The sequence below is a fragment of the Stenella coeruleoalba genome, assembly GCF_951394435.1.
Source record: "Stenella coeruleoalba genome assembly, chromosome: 10".
NCBI lineage: Eukaryota > Metazoa > Chordata > Mammalia > Artiodactyla > Delphinidae > Stenella > Stenella coeruleoalba.
In genome coordinates, this window is record NC_137156.1 from 38,670,422 (window position 1) to 38,691,155 (window position 20,734).

General features: G+C 50.5%; 1 protein-coding gene across 4 annotated transcripts in view; it reads right to left on the minus strand.

The window, feature by feature from the left end:
• The window catches only part of FGD2 (FYVE, RhoGEF and PH domain containing 2), a 44,070-nt gene extending 23,357 nt beyond the window's left edge, over positions 1-20,713 (minus strand). For 3 of the 4 annotated variants that reach the window (XM_079934451.1, XM_079934450.1, XM_079934448.1), the window contains exons 1-4: positions 20,691-20,713; positions 16,722-16,966; positions 2,206-2,437; positions 548-628 (exon numbers count right to left, since the gene is read on the minus strand). In XM_079934451.1, coding sequence (XP_079790577.1) covers positions 548-628; positions 2,206-2,437; positions 16,722-16,846 — 438 coding nt within the window. In that variant the 5' untranslated portion in view covers positions 16,847-16,966; positions 20,691-20,713. Of the gene's footprint in view, positions 1-547; positions 629-2,205; positions 2,438-5,419; positions 5,732-16,721; positions 16,967-20,690 lie in introns of those variants that run through there. The other variant, XM_079934449.1, reaches the window with a different exon arrangement.
• Between the last annotated feature and the right edge of the window lie 21 nt (positions 20,714-20,734).

Consider the following 20,734-nt stretch of genomic DNA (forward strand, 5'->3'; position numbering starts at 1 on the left):
CCTGGGAAGAGAGAGAAGCAGGGAAGATTGTATTCCGGCCACTTCACAGATGCGCAAACCAAGGCCTAGAGACACAGGGACTTGGCCAAAGGCTGGCAGCTGATGAATGTCAGAAATGGGCCTATCTTGTGTCTGTCAAGTCTTGGACTTCGCCAGGCTCAAGATCCCACTGCTGATGTTCAGTGATTTAACCCTCTCGCCTTAGGGCTCCTTAAGAAAGTGTGAAGGGCTAACAGTGGTGAGGATGTTGGGAGTTGGAATGACAGATGAGGATGCTGTGTGGGGCCTGGAAGGACTGGCTGGTGTGTTCTCCACTCCTGTGAGACCAGCCCAGGCACTAACAGTGGAACCAGGAGTGGGGCTAATGAGCTAAATCCCGATTTCTGCCTGAACTCCAGCCAATGGAGTTAAAAAGACTAAGGCTTCCTAGGATCAAACCCCGAGGTCCTAACTCTCAGCTCTTGTGAGGTGGGTCAGAAGGGAGAGCAGGGGTGAGGTGAGGACACCCAGGTGCTGGGGCTCAGGAGCGGGCGTCCTGGCCACTGGCCTGGTCTAGCAGGTGGAGGCGTGCCACATAGGCCTGCTCTGTCTCCAGCAGCTCCTGGACGATCCTCTTCTCCTCAGGCTCCTGCAGGGGAGTTGGGAGGAGAAGGAGAAGGAGAGCTTTGGTCTGCTCTGATGGGAGCAGTATCCAAAGATGCCCCAGTGAAACATACCTCCCAGGATTCATGCCCTCCTGCAGCTCATCTGGGCTGGCGCTGGGATCGATTTAACTGAGAGGATGGGGCAGAGTGAGGCTGCGCCAGTTCTGGGCCTAAGACTTAAGAGGCCTGGAAGCTTCCACCTGTGCTCTGTTGGGAGCCACGAACTACCACATCTGGAGGTCTAGCTGCCCTGATGGAGAGGCCACATGGAGAGGAGAGGCCCTGGGACTACAATGAGAGGGAGCCAGGGGTCCAGCCGTGCCAGCACCCCAGCTCAGGACAGCTTTCCAGCTGTCCCTGCCCAGGCACCAGGCTTGGGAGATGAGCTATCTTGGGCATTCCCACCCCAGCCAACATCTGACTGCAGCCACTTGAGAGACCCTGTTATGGACTGAATTGTGTCCCCAGATAAATACATTGAAGCCCTAACCTCCAATGTGACTATATTTTGGAAATAGGGCTTTTAGTAATTAAGTTAATTGAGATAGAAGGGTAGAGCCTAATCCACTAAGACTGGTGTCCTTATAAGAAGAGGGAGGGACACCAAGAGAGCATGTGAACAGAGGAAAGGTCGTGTGAGGACATAGTGAGAAGATGGCCATCTACAAGCCAGGAAGGGAGCCTCACCAGAAACCAACCCTGCCAGCACCTTGATCTTGGATGTCCAGTCTGCAGAGCTGTGCGAAAATGCACTTCTGCTGTTTAAGTCACCTAGTCTGTGGTATTTTGCTATGGCATCCTGAGCTAAGACAAACTCCAAGTGAGACCAACAGAAAAACCATCCAATAGCATTCCAATCAACCCACAAAACTGTCAGAAATAATAAACTCCACATTTTGGTCTCCACATTTTGGCGTAGTTTGTTATGCAGCAACTGATAACCAGTATACATAGTATGTACTACTATGATCACCATCCCCATTTTATAAATGAGGAAACAAGCACAAAGGGGTTAAAGAGATTTGCCCCAGGTCACATAGTAAGCAGAAGAGCTGGGACGTGTACCCTGGTAGTCCGGCTCCAGGGTGCACAGCCACGTGCAGCCGAGCTCTTAAATTCCACAGACAAGAAAACTGAAACCCAGAGAAGGGAGGTGACCTGCCCAGGATGAGTCTGAGGGCAGGAATTAGCGCTGACCTCTATTTCTAGTTGGCACTGTTGCCTCCTTCAGTGGGTGAATGGAGGCCGCCCCTGGGAAAGGTACTAGGTTCCAAGTTGTGTGGCCTTGGACAAGTTCCTTAAGCTGTCTGAGTTTCAATTTCCATGCCTAAAAGACTCCTATAGTGAGGGGTATGAGAAATAATGCCAGCAGCGGGGCGCATAGTAGACACTTAATCAAAGGCCGTTAAGGGTGCGGTGGGTGTGAATCTAGCTTTCAGCTGATCTCTGGTCACACAAGACCCCACCTGGGGAAGTGCTGGCTCTGGCTGGGAGAGAATGTGTGGGAAGGAGGTCAGTGGAGGGGCCCCCACCCAGCTCCCCACTTCTACCCCTCGGGCACCTGTGTCCCTGGGCCGGGGCAGGTCCTATCCTGGCAAGATTTCCTCCAGTCCCTGCTGGACAGCTTGTTCTTCAGGGAGCTCAGATACCTCCTGCTGACCGTCCTGGGCCCGGAGTCCACGGCCTCCTCCACGGTGGGCTTATCCCATGGCCCTGTGGGTGAAGGAGGCCTGCACCCAGGGTGGTGATGCCCAGCCTCCAGGCCGTGGACTCTGGGTGCTGCTCCCGGGGTCCTGAGGAGAAGACAGCAGACCTGAGGGTTTCCAGCCTGTAGAGTAGGGAGAAGAATAGCACCTCTCTGGTGGGGATTTGGGGGCAATTAATGCAAATCACAGATGTTCACTGGCCTCTGAGTACCTGGTGCACAGGAAGAACTCACTGAGACTTCTACTTCCCTCCCCAACACCTCTCTTGGAGGGAACTCCAGTCTTCAAAATGAGTCAGTGTAGACTGTGTCTTGTTTTCCGGGGAACAACACACTTCCTTGTTTAAAATGCAGCTAGGAACCCTTCTTTTTGCACATAGAGGGTTTTAAGTGCCCTCCCAGATCACCTCGCCTGTGGACCTCACCCCTGGTTTTAAGTCTCTGTAAGCAGGAAATCCCCTAAAATCCTAGTAACTGATATATCGAGGGAAGGTGGGAGCCATGGAACACTCTAAAGGGAGGGCAGAGCTGATAAAGCTGGGGCTTTTCAGTGTGAGCTATGCCCTCCACACCTCTAGTGGTGGGAAAAGCCAGCCTGGGATCAGTTTCCCTCTCCCTCCAGGGATGAGCTTTTGTAGTGTGGCTTTGTTATCCTACCTATTGGATTTGTAGGCCAGTTAAGTTCTTTAGATAACAGAGGCCACCATCAAGGAATATATCCAACGACTTGGGCTGGGACCCATTCCCTTTGGTGTGGAAGGGCTTGTGGTGACAGCACAGGGTGGGCACCCTTATAAGAAAGGCAGGCTGGGGAATGGAGGACCAGACAGGTACAAAATCTTCAAAACTCTGTGAGAAAGTTTCTCATTACCCCTATTCTGCAGCTAGGAAAAGAGAGGATCTTGCAGCAAGAGGGGGGCAGAGGTGGGATTCAGATCAGGCAGGCTGGCTCCCGAGCCTGAGCCTTAAACTGCCCCTCCGCATGTGAGTCAAGGAGAAACGGGTACAGAGAGTCAACATGACCTGCCCCACATCACACCCTGGTTGGTGGCAGAGAGAGGATTGGGACCCAGTCCCCCATGGCTCCTCTCTGGCACCCCAGTGCACCACGGTTCCTCAGCGCACTGGTCTGGTCTGCAGCTAACGGAATTAGCTGAGTCTCAGGCTTTCTGTTCTACATTTGGTTTCAGCTTCTGCATTTCTCCCCAAGTGCCCAGGCCAGCTTCTGTTTCCTCTTCACCCCTCAGTTTCAGATCAGTTAAGGCACTGAAAGGAAGTGACTCACAAGAAAGCTCAGGCCAAGGCAGCTGGCATGGGTCCCCTCACACAGTAAGAGGTGACTCTCATCCTCCCGACAAGACCTCCTCTGACCCCAAATGTTCTGAGGGCTGCCTCCTCCTGCTAGAAGTGCTGCCTAGGCAGAGCACACATGCTGAGGGTCTCCACCGGGCACGCCTGGCATGTTGAGTGGGGTGGTGGTCCAGGAAGGTGCTGCCTAGAGCTGTCCTCGGTGCTGAACGGAACGTGCCCGGCAAAGCCCTCTGGGAGAGGCAGGGTCAGGTCACCAGCTCAGGAAGCTGAACTGCCCTTCTAGGTCCACGTCTATGCTGCCTCCACCATGAAGCCCACAGGAGGCTTTGCCTGCTCTGAGTACACTCAGCAGAGCGTCAAGGCCCCTCCCAGGATATCTATTGTCCATGACCTGGCATCATGGTCATTCCATGAGCTTAGCACCAAAGACAGAAGTCCTCCGGGCAGGGATCATTCTTTAGGCTCCTGCATCTGATGCAGTTCCTGTGCGATGCTGTGCTGTGCCACCCACACCCCCTCAGCACTGAGGCACTCTTCCCCTAGCTTCTGGTGGTATGGTGGCTGACAGGTTATTGACTGGGTCCCTCCCTGGGAATTGCCCTCTCCGGAAGAGAGCTACCTCATCTAAGGTCAAGTCCACATCCAATGACTAGTCCATGTGAGGGTACAAAGACCTAGCCCTTTGCCTCATCTGGAACAGCCTGAAAGGCCTCCAGCTCCAGAGCTCTCTGGGACAGGCTGCAGCCTCTGTGGCAAGTGCTCGGCAGTTCAACCTCTCCCTGTGCCCAAAGCTGCCTCCCTCACCCACACAGGTATTGTTCCCAAAAGCCTCCCCAGCAAATTTCCTGAAGCAAATCTCTACCCCGGAGTCTATTTCCAGAGAACCCTACTTACAACAGTCACAATCCCTAACACAGTCCTGGGCTTAAGAAATGCCTGCAGAATGGATTAATGTCACATACAGACACACAATGACCTCTACACATCCGCTTCAGGCTTTTCCCTTCAGATGGAAGCCCCTGCATTGCTCCTTGCCCATGAACTTAAAGCACTTAAAGCCTCCCCACCTCTCTGTGCCTCCCCTTTCTCATCTGTAAGATGGGTATAGAGATGGAACCTACCCCTAATAGGCTGTTAGATGATTAAATGAAATAAGTAGCAAACGCACTTAGAACAGTACCCTATAGGTAGGCTGACCACATATCCCAGTTTGCCTGTGACAGTCTCAACCTTTCCTATTGTTCCCTCCCTCCCACCAAAAAAATTTAATGGCATTCAGTTTCCATTGTGTCCTGGTCTGAATGATAAATTGTATGGTTATCCTACTCATAGGGAGTAAGCACTTGATAAGTATTAGCTATTATTTCTGCTGGAGAGACAACGGGTGGAGTTCTGCAGCCCAAACACGGCATCTGGTCCACCCACGCTCACTCATAATTACACACACGTCTGGACTCTCCCCAACACATCAACACACATGCTCTCACCCCTGCGCAGGCCTGGTGCCCCAACAACACTCTCCCATGCTCTAAGAACCCACGGCCGAGGGACATGGGCACTGCCCAGACAGGAGGAGGTGTGCAGGACAGGGCCCAGAGAGAGAACTGCTCACTGTGAGGGTCCAAGGTGGCCCCAGCCCTGCTCCTTAGCCTGGAGACTGGGAGGGTCTGGGCTGCCCAAGGGCCAGGGGTGGGCAGAGGAGCTCGAGGGAGACTGCCAGTTGGCCAAGGTGACCCTTCCCACCTCCACTACCCCGTACCTGCTATTCTCAAACGCAGTCGCCAGACTGGACACAGATGACAGCTTCTCCTTACTCGCCCCCTCCATCCTGCAGGCCTCCAAGGTGGTCCTCAGCTACCCCTGAAGCAGGGAGAGAGGTCTCCAACCAGCACACTCAGCCACCCCCACCTGGGGTCACAGGTGTGCTAAGGCATCCTGGAGTCCCGTTTTTCCTGAGGCCTCAGCAGGCCTGCTCCCTGCTTCAGAGTGAGGAAAGAGGAAGTGGTCCCAGAGCCACAGCCTTGAAGGGGAAAGGCGGGCGCTCCCTACAGAGGGAGGAGCCTGCTTGGGCCCCACCCCATCCCCACGGGGCCTGACCTTTCACTCCTATAGACCCCCTGTTCCAGAAGCCACCCCAAGAGGGCAACAGGGGCCTAGAGGGAGTTTCTGGAACTGGGCTCTTGGCCTGAGACACTCACCACTCTGGCCAACCACACCTTCTCACAAGGTCCAGTGGATTTTATTTGGTCCTTTCTCTACAACTTCTTTTCTGCATCTGACCCTGCTCACCACTGTAAGAAAACAGCTTTTTAAATTAAAAATAAATCACAAACCTATTAGGGGCTGGCAGAGAAGAGTAATATGGTGTTCCCACCTCCCCACTGGGGTTCTCTCATTTTAATAACTGATGTCTCCACCTTCTTGCCCCAAAGGAAGGCAACTTCCTCCCTGAAACTCTGATGATAATAATAACTAACACAAACTCTTTTCAGTGGTTTAGAAATATTTTCTCATTTAATACCACAGCAACCTTATGGGGTGGGCCCTATTACGATCCCCATTTTACAGAAGAAAAAACTGAGGATCAGAGGGTTTAAGTAACTTGCCCAAAGTCACCTAGTAAGAACGCAAAAAGAAGTCAGATTTCTAAAGCGAAGGTCAGTTTCCTACAATTCCAGCAAAGATTTGGTTGGGAGCCTGGATGGTCACATTCTTGATGCTCCATCCTCAGGCTTCCCTATTCCTAGCACACTGGGTGGTCTCTGCCTGATGCCTCCTTTTACCACTTGGTCTCCCAGCACTTCCAGAACAATGATAACTGCTTCTGTTCCCCTTATTCAAGCTTCACAGGCCCTTCAGGGCTCTCCCACTGGGTTCTGGTCTCGCTTGCCCTGAGCCGGGGCCCTCCATTGAGACTGGTCTTTGTCCTGGAGGGTAGGGACTGAGCCTCAGTCATCTTGGTACCCGAAGCACCTGGCACAGCTTCACGCTCCAGTGCCTGTGAAATACTGGGGCCTCACACACCCAAAAGCCTCACTCCCTCAGAGCTCTGCCTGAGCAATTTCTTCTAGCAGATGCCTGGCTTCTCCCCCCAACCCTAAATCACAATAATCCTCCTCACTTTTTGTTTATACTTTTTGTTATGGAGAATTTAGAACATATGCAAAAGTAGAATAATACGATGCACCCCCATGAACTCATGACCCAGACCCAACAAACAACCATCAGCTCATGGTCAGCCCGGCTCCATTTATAGTCACATTCACTTCCCCTTCCCAGACCATTCTGAAGCAAATCAGATGATTTCACCCACAAATATTTTGGTGCATATCTAAAAAATAAGGAGGCTTCCCTCGTGGCACAGTGGTTAAGCATCCGCCTGCCAATGCAGGGGACATGGGTTCGAGCCCTGGTCCAGGAAGATCCCACATGCCGCGGAGCAACTAAGTCCGTGCGCCACAACTACTGAGCCTGCGGTCTAGAGCCCACGAGCCACAACTTCTGAAGCCCGCGTGCCTAGAGCCCGTGCTCTGCAACAAGAGAAGCCACCGCAATGAGAAGCCCGCACACCACAACGAAGAGTAGCTCCCGCTTACCGCGACTAAAGAAAGCCCGCGCACGGCAACAAAGACCCAACGCAGCCAAAAATAAAATAAATTAATTAATCAATTAAAAAAATTTTAAATGCACATGCACTTTGATCCAGCGTTCTCATTTCTTCCTGTTGCCTATACAAATATATTTCTTTCTGTGTGCAAAAATGTTAGGTCTACAAAGTATTCAGTGTAGCCTTGGTTATGATAGCACATAAATTGGCAGCAACTTAAAACGTTACATGAATTTACGGTACGTTTATACAGTAGAGCCATTACACAGTATGAAATTTTTTTTTTTTTTGGCGGTACGTGGGCCTCTCACTGTTGTGGCCTCTCCCGTTGCGGAGCACAGGCTCCGGACGCGCAGGCTCAGCGGCCACGGCTCACGGGCTCAGCCGCTCCATGGCATGTGGGATCTTCCCGGACCAGGGCACGAACGCATGTCCCCTGCATCGTCAGGCGGACTCTCAACCACTGCGCCACCAGGGAAGCCCCACAGTATGAAATTTTATGCACTAATCTGACATGATTTTAAAGATAAAGTAGAAAAAAGAGAAATACGATGCAGAACAACATTATACGCTACCATTTATATTATACAGAAAAAAAAAGGAAGGTAGTTTTGCACATACATTTGTGTGTTGTCTGTAGAATATCTCCAAAAAGATATGATAGGAGCTAGGAAAAAGGACTGCCCTCCTGAGTGTAAACTGGAGGCTGGGATGGAAAGGAGACCCAATGCAGCCAAAAATAAATAAATAAAAAATAAGGAAATATATATACTCCTGTGTGCAAAACTGTACACATAATGTACATATAATGTACTGTGTACATATCACAGTACATATAACGCCAATATTATTCTATACATGCATACATATATATATTTTACATGTTATATGCATGTATGTGTATATATGTGAAACACTTTACCATTATCATACCCCAAGAGATATTTAGCAGTAATTCCTCAATATAATCAAATACCCAGTCAGCAAAGTGCCAATGCTTCATAAATGTCATCTGCTATGAACTGAACTGTGTCCCTCCGAATTCACATATTGAAGCCCTAATCTCCATTGTGGCTGAATTTGGAAAGAGGGCCTTTAGGAGGTAATTAAGGCTAAATGAGGTCATGAGAGTGAGGCCCTAATCTGATAGGGTTGGTGGCCTTATAAGACGGGCAAGAGATCTCTCTCTCCACACCACCCCCCAACACACACCCCTGCACACTCCAAGGAACGGGCACCTGAGACTAAGTGGCCGTCTACAAGCTAGGAAGAGAGTCCTCACCAGAAACAGAACCTGCCACACCTTGATCAGGGACTTCAAGCCTCCAGAACTGTGAGAAATAAATTTCTGTTGTTTTTAAGCTTCCCAGTCTATGGTATTTTGTTATGGCAGCCTGAGCAGACTAACCGATCACCATTTTTTTAAAAAATCAGGATCCAAATAAGGTCCACATGTTACAATGGGCTGTTCTGTCTATTAACTCAGTTTTCATCCACAGGTTCAACTTGTTCTTTGTTTTCCCACACAACATGGCTATGAGGACACTGGGTTCCTGGCCCTACAGGTCTCACAGTCTGCTGACTGCAGAGCTGGCCCCTGGATTTCCTGTCAATGTGATTAGATCTAGGGGCTTGATCGGATTCGTCTTTAAATGCCACTTCTTCCTGGATTCTTCCCAAGTCTGGGGAGACCACCCTCCTTCGTGCTCCTCTCTCCTCCACTGCAGGGCCCAGTTTCCTCCTCTGCCTCCCACCAGACTGTACGCTAGCTCCCGGCTTGCAGGGCCCAGGTGCCCATGCTTCCTGGCTGGTCCCCAGCCAAGCCCAGTGTCCTGCACCCAGTGGGGCCTCAGAAGGCATGCAGGATGGACAAACATCACACCCTGAGCCCAGAGGCTTATCTCACCCCTCAGCTGCCAGCGCCTTGGGCTTCCAGAGCAGCATCTGGACCTGCCCCTCACAGAGGTGGGGGAGAGTGGGTAGGGGCACCAGCAGGAGGCCACACTAAATGCCCAACTCCAAACATGGCACAGGCACCATCAGAGCTACATCTGCCCAAGAAGGAGGGCCAAGATGCCCACACCCAAAAAATGTCTTCCAGGGCTCTGCTTCCCTGGTCCTCCCACCTCCCTGACCTCGGCCCTCACAGTTCTGCCAGCCCTTCTGCCTGACTTGTTTCTCGCCTATAGGCACCACCCAAGGCTCAGCTTCTGGTTCCCTCATTTACACACAGCCTCTTCCACTCAATTCAGAATCTATCTCAGGGTTCCACAGGCATCTCTTCCTGTCTCCCACCCCAACCTGAATATGCCCAACACCTTCAGGACATCACCAGGGGCATGTCCCACCTTCGCTTCCAACTCAACACACAGTCTCGAAAATCAGCACTGTTATCCCACAGAAGGAATCCCAAATTCCTTGGAGTGCTGCCAAGACCCCCTGGTTTGGCTCTGATCAACTTCCCAGCCATTTCTTCCTTATACACATGTAGGTCTGGGTTGGGACCTTGAGTGGTAGCTCTGGGCTGTGTCAGCTGAGCTAAGCTGAACCACAGTTCCAGAATTCCCTTTCCTGCAAGCTGACCATGGTGGCAGGGGCGGACGCAGCAGCCGTGCTTGCTCCTGTGTGGTTGGTGCAGGGCTCCTGCGGTGTTGCAGTTCACGCGTGTTGATGCAGATCTGTGGGTTCTCTGCCGACCTCCTTCAGCTTGTCTAGTCCTAGGCCGGGTATGTGTTTAGCTCCAGGACAAAGGGTGCCAACTTCTTCTGCAGGTCACTTGTGTCACCGAAGTTGTCTCGGCGTGGCTGCCTGTTCATCCTCCAGAGTCCCAGCCCTTCCTCAATGGTTCAGTTCCTTCTTGTTCTCCCCAATTTCACATCCATCTTCCCTTCCTCACTGCCTGCCATGAGGATTTTAGACTCAGAAGCATCAGTTCTTTAAGTAGCTGCCCCATTGCATAAGGTCAAATCCCATATTCTGTATCACTTCTGGTTGTTCTGCTTCTCTCATCAAATCTGACCTAAACTCCTTGGGCCAGTAACTGAACTTCACTTTCTTCATCTGTGAAATGGGGATAATTACAGTGCCAATCTCCTATGGTTGTTGTGAAGATTAAATAATACCATGTGTAAGGGTTTAGAGTAAGGCCTGGTACAGAGAAGGTGCTCAGTGAATGTTATTCCTGACAGAAGACCTTTTCTATGGCTCCCCTGCACCCCCCCACCCCGACCAATCAGTTCCTTTTGCCTGGAATGTCTCCACCCTGTCAACAGCTTATTTACTTCCTCCAGGAAGCCTTCCTTGATATCTACCGTTGGCATTCCTTTCCCTCCTCAGAGACCTGGTGTTCTTCTCTGTTTACTTGGATCTCTTCTGCCCCATTCATTAAGTCATGCATTCAGTTGGCAAGTATTTCTTGAGCATCTACTATGTGTCAGCCCTATGGTAGAGGTTATGGATTAAACACTGTCCCCTGCCCCTTAGCTAATAGTCTAAGGAGGAAGATGGGCCTGTTAACAACTGAAATACAATGTGGGAAATGCTTTGAACAGGGAAGCTGTGAACACCCAAAGAAGGGGCACTGAAGTCTGCAGAGAGCAGAGGGTGCTATCAAGGAAGGCTTCCTAGCAGAGGCAGCCTGAAGGATGAAGGATGAGTAAACTCTCCAGGTTGAGAAGGTGGGAAAAGGCATTCAAAGCAGAAGGAAGTGGTGTGGGCTTGAGAGACCAGGGAGAGACTAGGAATAAGGGCAGGGAGTCCAGCACATTGGAGTGTCTAGGGACTGGGGAATGGCAGGACATGGGCTGAGGGGGCCCCAGGAGCCTGTCCCTGGCAGGCTTTGTCTGCTGAGCTGAGGTGCTTTCACATGAACTGAATTTTATTTATGCAGAGTAGGCCCTGATTCAATGGTCGTGAACACATCTCTCTCTGAGTGGAGGCGTCCATTTCAGGGCTTTTGGGGTCCTTGGCATAGATAAGCCTCATGCTTTCTCTTCTCTTAGTTCTGCTTTCAAGCCTTAAGGAGGATGGAAGAGCTCAGTTCCTGCAGCCCAGACAGAGGGAAAGAGGGAGGGATGCCCAAGCATGAACTGTAGGGCTGGGCAGTCACATGGCAGACAAGCTGGCTGGCTGGCAAGAAAGCTCTGCCCTGGGATGCAAATGGGGCTCTGTGTGCAGACTAGGGGCACCCAAAGGGCCTCTCACTGGCAGCCCTGGGGCAGCAGAGGGCATTTGGGGGCTGCCAGGGAGGAAATGTCAACATTTGGGACCTGGATGTTTTGTGTGTGTGTGTGTGTGTGTGTGTGTGTGTGTGTGTGTGTGTGTGTGTGTGTGTGTGTGAGAGAGAGAGAGAGAGAGAGAGAGAGAGAGAGAGAGAGAGAGAGAGAGAGAGAGAGAGAGAGAGAGAGACATATGTGTGATCTCCAGGGGTGTGTGAGGGTGTGGCTTTTTCAGGGGAGAGTGAGGACTCCCCAGAGGAGCAGGTATCCCCAGTGAGCCAAGGCCCAGAGAGGACAGGCTGGCTTGTTCCCTGGGACCCCCTTGCCCCCAACCTGGCGTGCAGCCTCAGCCTAACATAGCACCTGCCAAGAACTTAATGGCCTGTGACAGACAGGCCTGTGAGTGAGGGATGACACAGATCCAGGGGAGATGCCGGCAGCTGGCTGAAACCTGCTCCAGTGTCTGGTGCAGCCCTTGCCGCTCCTCCCCTCGCAGCCTCCCCCTCCCCCTCAGTCTTCTAGCCCCTAGGAGGCTCGAGGCTTGGGGAGGCCCTGACCAGGTTGGGGGTGTGGGCTGTCTGGGTCGTCATGCGATGAGCAGAGGCCACACCACCAGTGCCAGTGGAGGGGTGGGCTTTCCTCAGCAGTCCCTGGCTTGGAGGAGGAGAGATGAAAAAAGCTCGCCTCCCTCATAGACTAGTCTCCTCTGTCCCCTCCTCCAAACAGCCAGCATTTTCCCGTTCAGTCCCTCTGGCATTTATCTTCCTATCTTCTGGGAGAGCTTGGTGCTGCCGGCTGCCCATCAGCAGGCCTGGATGCCAGGCTCAGGCAGCCCTGCTTCCTGCTGTTCACCTTCCCAGGAAGCTTCCCGTATTTCCCCTTCTGTGTGCCCCCTGCCCCTTTGTGCTCTGGGTGTTCCTAATTTGTACTGTCAGTCCGTGCGGTGTGATTATTCAGAGCCCATTAGCGCCTTGAGGAACACAGGGTGGCAAAATCAACCTCCCTCCACGTGAGCCAGGGGAAGGTCCGTTCTAGGGGTGCAGAGGCCTGAAAGACAAGACAGCAAACGTTATCAGTCCTGACGTGGGTGGCCAGGAGGACGTCAGTGAGGAACATAAACAACTCTTTCTTCTTCTTCGGCGTGTGAATGATCTAGTTTCAGACTTGGTACTCTCAGGGATTGGGCCAGCCTTGCGGCAGGCCCTGGCCCCGTCCTGCTATTCAAGAAGGCCTCAAGGTCACCAGAAGCTGGCCTCAGGTGGTACCTAGGGTGGTGTCCTGGGAAAGCCGGAATGAGGAGCCAGCCAGGTGGGTGAAGCAGCAGCAGGGCTGGCCTAACAGGGAACACGCAGGAGGCCGAGCTACGCCCACACCCCCGGAACGGGGACCGGGCAGGGAGGCGCCAGATGGGAGCCAGCAAGGGAAGGCCCAAGCCCAGGAATGGTGCTAGGCGGCGGCTTCTCAGAGCACACGGCCAGCAGGTGGGGCCTCACACCCTAGGTCAGGCTCCTTTTATCTTCAAACAGCTGTGGGCCTTTCTTGAGGCCTGCTGGAGAAACATGAGCGGCTTGGAGAGAATCGACAGGTTTCGAGTGGAGAAAGAACAGATTGTTTCCGCACAGCCAGCTGCCCTGCCCACCGGTGACCTTTCTCCCATGAGCACTTCCCCGCCTGAGCTACTGCTGCCCATCTCCCCACACGCCAGCAGGAGTTATTCTCCACTCGCCGGAGATCCACCATCAGCGCATCTTCTCTGTCGCAGAGCTCCTCTTTTGCATACTTCTGGGAGAACTGTTACATAACGAACCACTAAAATCCATTGCTCCCATCAAAGAGCTGCATGATTCCTTCTTTCTTCCCACCAGGATTCTCTCTTCATTCTTTCCTTTCAGCAAACAGCCCCAGTGCTAGGAACGTGAGGGAATGTGACAAATGACACTCTTAAAATCGTGCCAGAGGCTGTAGACTTTACAAGACCCTGAGGGGACAGGACCTTGGCTTATGTGTCTCTGTGTCCCAGAAGTTAGCACAGTGCCTGCCACATAGCAGCCCTCCACAAATCTTTCCTGAATAGGGAGTAGGACACTCTGAGCATGTAGGAAGGGGTCGTGGAAGAGTGTAGGGTTCTCTTTCCTCCATCGTCTGCCCTCCACCTTGACCAGGTTCCAACAAGCCCCAGCCCTGTCCCGCCTCCTCCCCCAAGCCCCAGCCCCTCAGGGTGACACATACATACACCCTGCAGTTTTCCACCCATCTCAGAGTTCGGTGACCCCCCATCACAGTCCCAGTCCCCCATAGGGCAAATCAGAAAGAAAGCTGACTGAATGTCCGTGACTCTAGCCTCAGTTTCCCCACACTTTTCAAGGGCCACCTTTGTCTGGTCTACATTAGGGATCTCTCCAATTTATGTGTCATTGGGTGTCATAGCCAAGTCCACAGACAATGGCCTACAAGGCCCAACTCCCTGACCTCAATTCCACCACTATCCCCCCCTCACTCTGCTCTAGGGACTTGACCTCCTCTCTGCCCTCCAACCTACCAGACAAACTCTCACCTCAGGGTCTTTGCATGTGCCATTCCTTCGATCTAGAACTCTCTTCTGCCATATACCCACCTGGCTCACCCTCTCGCCTCCTTTAAATCTTTGCTTAAGTGTTAGCTTCTCACCAAGGGCTTTCCTCACCCCTATATACTCCCCAAATTGTAATACCACTACATATTTCCAGTCCCCCTCCTCTGCTTTATTTTTCTCACTTGTCTCTTTCTCATATACTGATTTCTTTATTATGTTTATTGTCTCCCCCATTAGAATGCCAGCTCCATGAAGCAGGCATTTTTGTCTATTTTGCTTACTGCTATATCCCCAGTAACTGCAACAATGCTTGGCACATAGTAGGTGCTCAATAAATATTGGTTGAAGGACTCAAGGGGCATTTTTACTTTCTGTCCCTTCTGAACTCTCACAGGGCACCCAGCTTCACTGCGAGCCAAAGTTCATTCTGCCTCTAGTCCCTGCTGGAACCCTGGCCCTAGTCTTCTGAACGAGATGCAACTTCTACCTGGTCCCCAGAAGCGGTGGGGGTGAGCAAGCCACACCTCTCTCACTGTCCTGCCCCTTTCTTATAGGAAGGACTGGGAACTACAACCTGAGGAGGAAAGAGAACTTAAGCTGGATGCTACATGTGACTCTTCCTTTGGTCCAAGGAAAAAGCACCTTTAACTGGTGCCTTCATTAAAAAAAACAAAAACAAAAACAAAAAATCCAAAAAACATATTGGGATCATCTGTAGAGCTTCCCTAAAACATTTTGATTTCCAGACTCTATCCCCGGAGATTCTTAGTCAACTGTCTAGGCTGAGTTTTTTTTTTTTTTTAAACTCCTTTAGTGATTCTAATGTTCAGTGAGAATTGGGAATCAGGGGTCCAGGCAATGCCCTGGCCAGGTTCTGTTGTCTGTTGGTGTCTCAAGAGCACCCAGAGTGAACGTGAGTACCCTAAGATGCCAAGTCTGGTTCCTCCAACTGGGAGGATTGTAGCTGTGCATGGATATTCTTCAGCTCACCCAGCAGGTTAACAGTCTACACACACACACACACACACACACACACACACACACACACACACACACACACACACACACACACACACACTGTTCTACCAGAAACCAAACTAATTCTTAGAGACTACACAATCTAAACCAGGATTTACAAACTCAAATTCCAACTAGAGCCATGTAGGCAAACCCCTGGTTGCAGCAGGTGTGTTGTTGAGATGCAGAGATGGGTGGAGAACCCATGCCCTTCTCACGGGGGCAGCTTTTATCCTGTTACAACCTGTTCTTGTCAGGAGGGAGTGCAGGCCCTCCGGTACTGGATTTTTCTTTTTTTTAACATCTTTATTGGGGTATAATTGCTTTACAATGGTGTGTTAGTTTCTGCTTTATAACAAAGTGAATCAGTTATACATATACATATGTTCCCATATCTCTTCCCTCTTGCGTCTCCCTGGTACAGGATTTTGCTCTTTGTTCTCCCCAAGAGAATTCAGGAATTTTAAACGAAATAACCCATATTTTCACTTGAAAATCCAAATGCTGCCAGCAGATTGCTAACCCCAGTTATACAGCTGCTGAACTGCTATATCTTGCAAGGCTGACCCCTCTTACAACGGGGTTGTATTTACACGACCACTTGAGAGCAGTGTCCCTTCCTTCCTGCCATCCTTCACGTTCAAGCTAATAGGAAATGGCTGCTCACCTCAGAGCCTCACACCGCTTAACAGCTGCTCCCTCAGCTCCGCCAAGACTCCCCGGAAGCTTTGCAATAAAGGCTTGCCGCAAGGGTGTGCTGGAGCTGGCTCCTACTGGCTTGCGAAAGTCAACTGTACCCATTTCTTCCCAAGTCTGTGCTCAGTGACACCTCACTAGCAGCATGAAATCAGCCATGGTGAGAATATTTACATTACGTGAATCAGCAAGTGCTACGAATCAGGGCTTTTCTTTTCCTAGAAAGCCAGTTATTAAACACTTAGCAGCACACCACTGCACATAAGGATACAGACCCTGCCACAGGCTGATGGGGAAGCAGTGGAGAAGGGAATAGTTTTGTTTTTCTAGTTATGTAAGAATTCACATGAATGTGTGCAATAGACATTTTGACCCTTTAAAACCCTTAGATACCCACTAAAAGGAAACAAGAATCTTAGTCCTGAAATATTTCTTCCTTAATTAAGGAATAACGGTCTTACAAGAAAATGCCCAGATTTTAAGAGTACAGTTTGGTGAGCTTTTACTAGTGTACCTACTCACATAACTACCACCCTAGTCAAGATGAAGAATGCTTTTATTCCTCCCAGAAAGTTCCTCATGCCTCTTTCCAGTCATTCTTCCATAGGTAACCACTGTTCTGATTTTTATCCCCACAGATTAATTTTGCCTGTTTTACAACTTCATATAAATGGAATCATACAACATGTGCTCTTTTTTGCCTGGACTATTTCACTTAGAATAATGTTTTTGAGACTCACCCATGTCATTGCCCATATCAATAGCTCATGTCTTTTCAGTGCTAAATATTCTTCCACTGAATGAAAAGTCTTGATATCGTCTTAATCCCCAAACTCACCCAGACTTGGGGCAATGGCCCATTAATGTTTGATTTTCACTGCAGGAGAAGAAAATTTCTTCCCACCTCTCAGGATAAACAGACATTGGGCACAAGAGATTTAAATGGACTCACCTTTCTCCACCAAGAGGAGGACGATAGAGCAGAACACCAACCAGGCATTTCATCCTTTCTGACGCTGGGGTGAGTACTGTGCTCACCATGACACACCATGTCTCCCCAGAGTGTAGAGGCCCCATTTCCCCGTCTTCACTCTTGTAGGCTTCATCCCAAGGCCTTGGGACCTATTGGTCCCTTAGCTGTCTTCCATGTTTCTCCCAGAAGGCTTAGTGATCTCGCATGCCAATACATCTGGTGACCTGCACGATATGCCAGAATTCCTGAGATGACAGTTATAATGTACCTTCTTTTAGCCTAATTAGGACAAGAGGTGATTCCTGAGTTAAGGTGAGTATGGGACCCCAGGAATTCAGTACAGACGGAAGGCCAGTGCTCCCCACCCCTACCCCAGGCAAGCAGGTGAACAGAGGCAGCAGCCAGAACGTTCTTGCTCAGAACTAGTCAACAGGGAGCCTGCATCCAGACAAACCCATCTTCTTTATACCAGGATAAATTCTGACACCTGCGCTTCCCCAGGTGAGGCCTGAACTCTCATGCTGGCCTTGGCATCACCTCAAGTTCCTTCCTGACCTGGTTTGTGTGATGTCAACTTAGTTGCAACAATGGGTACTTACTATTTTGTATTCTCTCTTTTCATTGTAACAGTAGTTCCCCACAGGATCCCGGGGACTGGTGATCTATATACCTGGCAATTCTCAACAGTATTCTTTATTTCTTTTTTTTTCTTTTTTCCTGGCTGCACCGCGAGGCTTGCAGGATCTTAGTTCCCCAACCAGGGACTGAACCTGGGCCACGACAGTGAAAGCACCAAGTCCTAACCACTGGATTACCAAGAGTAATATTTCTTGTTAATTCTCTACTGTTTGTTTGATCCTACTTTGGGGCATATGGGTCTTCCTAAAGTTCCCATTCTTTTTTTTAAAATTTTCTTTCTTTATTTTTTTGGCTGCGTTGGGTCTTTGTTGCTGTGCGCGGGGTTTATCTAGTTGTGGTGAGTGGGGGCTACTCTTTGTTGCAGTGCACGGGCTTCTCATTGCGGTGGCTTCTCTTGTTGCAGAGCATGGACTCTAGGCACACGGGCTTCAGTAACTGCGGTACATGGGCTCAGTAGTTGTGGCTCGTGGGCTCTAGAGCACAGGCTCAGTAGCTGTGGCGCGTGGGCTTAGTTGCTCCATGGCATTTGGGATCTTCCTGGACCGGGGCTCAAACCCATGTCCCCTGAATTGGCAGGCGGATTCTTAACTGCTGCGCCACCAGGGAAGCCCCCTAAAGTTTTCATTCTTTTTTTTTTAAATTTATTTTTGGCTGCATTGGATCTTCATTGCTGCGTGCAGGCTTTCTCTAGTTGTGGTGACCAGGGGCTACTCTTCGTTGCGGTGTGCGGTCTTCTCCTTGCAGTGGCTTCTCCTGTTACGGAGCACGGGCTCTAGGTGCGTGGGCTTCAGTAGTTGCAGCAAGTGGGCTCAGTAGTTGCGGCTCGCAGGCTCTAGAGCGCAGGCTTAGTAGTTGTGGCGCACGGGCACAGTTGCTCCGCAGCATGTGGGTTCTTCCCGGACCAGGGATCAAACACGTGTCCCCTGCATTGGCAGGCAGATTCTTAACCACTGTGCCACCAGGGAAGTCCAAGTTTTCATTCTTTAAGTGGTGCTACCATAAATAACTTTGTACAACTGTTAAAAGTATATTTGCTCATTCATTTTCTAGCAAATATTTAGTGGTCTTCTACCACGTGCCAGGCACTGTGCCAACCATGAATAGGATAGTCCCTGGACTCCAAGAACTTACAGTCTAATGAGGAGACTGACAGGAAAGCAGGCAGCCACAGTGCTGCACGGTAAGCCCTGTGAGGAGGCAGTCACAGGGAGGCACTAACCAGCCCAGAGCTAACTGCTTCATAGCTCTGAGTACATACTGCCAGGTTGCTCAGTAGAGGGAATACTGAGCAAGATTTTCTTTCAATCATTTCAGTGAGTATACTTTTCATTTCTAGATGAGCTATTTGATTCCTTTCCAAATATACCTCTTCTTTTTTCACAATGTCCTTTTCTATTTTTTTCAGCACTTTCTATTCTTTATCTTTGCCTTCATTTGAAAACTACCGTTTTCCCCTTAAAGTTTCTTTCAGATTGCTTATTACATCAAGTTCCCACGAGTATTAATCCTCCTGTTTTGCGCACTTACTCTTGTAATGGAATGTGTTTTTGAGTGGTTTGTAGTATTTTTATCGTGAGGATTTTTTTTTTCTTCCGCTTTTTGTCCCTATGAGCCCTGAGTTGTGGAAACATAGCTACAGGGCAGTTTTGCATTTGCTTCCACTTCATTCCCTAGAGATCTAACAGCTTTAATTGACCTATTTTTAGTTTAATTTCTTGGGCTAAACTGTTCAATTACTTAAAAACAATTCACTGAACATTTACTATATGTATATCACCATAGTTGGTGCAAAGATACAAAACAATGCAACACAATGTAGCTGCTTTACACACAAAAAGTAAGATAACTACGTAAGGCAGAGTAAAAAGCCTAATGGTGGACACACTATGGGGTTCAGAAGGAAAAACAGAGAGCCGCAGAAACATGGGGAGGAAAAGCCCAGAGGAGGAGAAGGTTTGTGTGAGGAAGTTTCAGAAGGAAGGTAACTCCACTCTTCCGGGTGGAGTTAGTAAGGCGCTGTAACGTTAGATGAGGCTGTGGATGAAGCTGACTTTAAGGTCCCTGTTAAGGAAGCTAAATCAGAATCCAGGCAAAAGGAAGTCAATTAAAGTGCTCCTGGGGGTGGGAGGTAGGTTTGATGAAAGCTGTGTTTGAAGAGGCAAACACTGTAACATGAAAGGGCTAGGAGGCTTTCCAGTGACTCAGACCAGAACAAACCTGGGTTAGAGAGGCCAGCGTGAGGGAGAGAGCAAGTGAGGAAGGCGGACTGACAGGATTGAGATGTGGAAAGTGTACAGAGTATTTGTTGTCAGGAGTAGCCAGCCGGGAGGTGGCTTTACAGGGGGCGAGGCAGGAAGGGAGGCAGGAAGGGCAGACTTCAAACCCGGATTAAGGGGTCAGAAGGCAGATGTCTGTTCTAAAGAACTTTCTCACAACGAACACAGGATAAATACAGACAAAGGGATCAGGTCACCCATTGCTGTGTCCCTGCCGACTCTTGGGATACTTGCTTTCTTTCCGTTGAAACAGAAACTTTTATTGAGCACCTCCACAACTAGCAGGCTTTAGGTGTTCTTGCAGGGGATGGGCACAGTGACAAACATGAACAGGGCACGTGCTGGAATAAACACCTTGCTCACAGGGCTGCTGAGAGGAACATACTTTAGTTATCTTGCTGCAAAGCACTTCAAAAGGTGGCACAAATAAGTGCGATTTAAGAGCCAGTTATTATTCGTTTTTATTACCTAACGACTAGACTATCGGCGCCTAGCAGAACTCTTGCGTGTGCTCACACTGAAGGACTAAATAAAACCTTCAGACCCAGTGAAGTAAATAGGGCAAAACACATTTTCTAACCATGAGCTCTAAGGCAGGTTGGCGAATGGTCAACTGCAAAGGAGGAGGACCACAACCTTCGAGGTGCAAATGGATTTGGTGTGGTGGGGAGGGCAAAGGGGTGAGACAAGGCTGGCGAGCGCGAAGGGACTCGGCCTGCAGTGGGAAGCCTCGCAGGCAGCGGGGCCCGGGAACAGGGCCGCAAAAAGGCGGGCCCAGAACTGCGGAGAAAACTCCCGAAGCCTGGGTGGGGGATTGGAAGCGCCTCAGACCATATTGGGGGCATCTGGCTTCCAGAACCTACGAGCCCCGCCCCTGCCGCTCTCCGGGGATCCCGGGGGAGCGCCCGGGCCTGCGGCCGCCTTCACAACCTCCGAACCCACGGCCCGGTCGCCCGCGACCACTGACCCCCGGCTCACACCCCAGCACTGAGCCAGGACCCGACCCCGCCCGGGGACCGCATCCATCGCTTACCGACCGCCTCGCCTACACTCCTGCACTCCCCCGCGGCCGCGAGT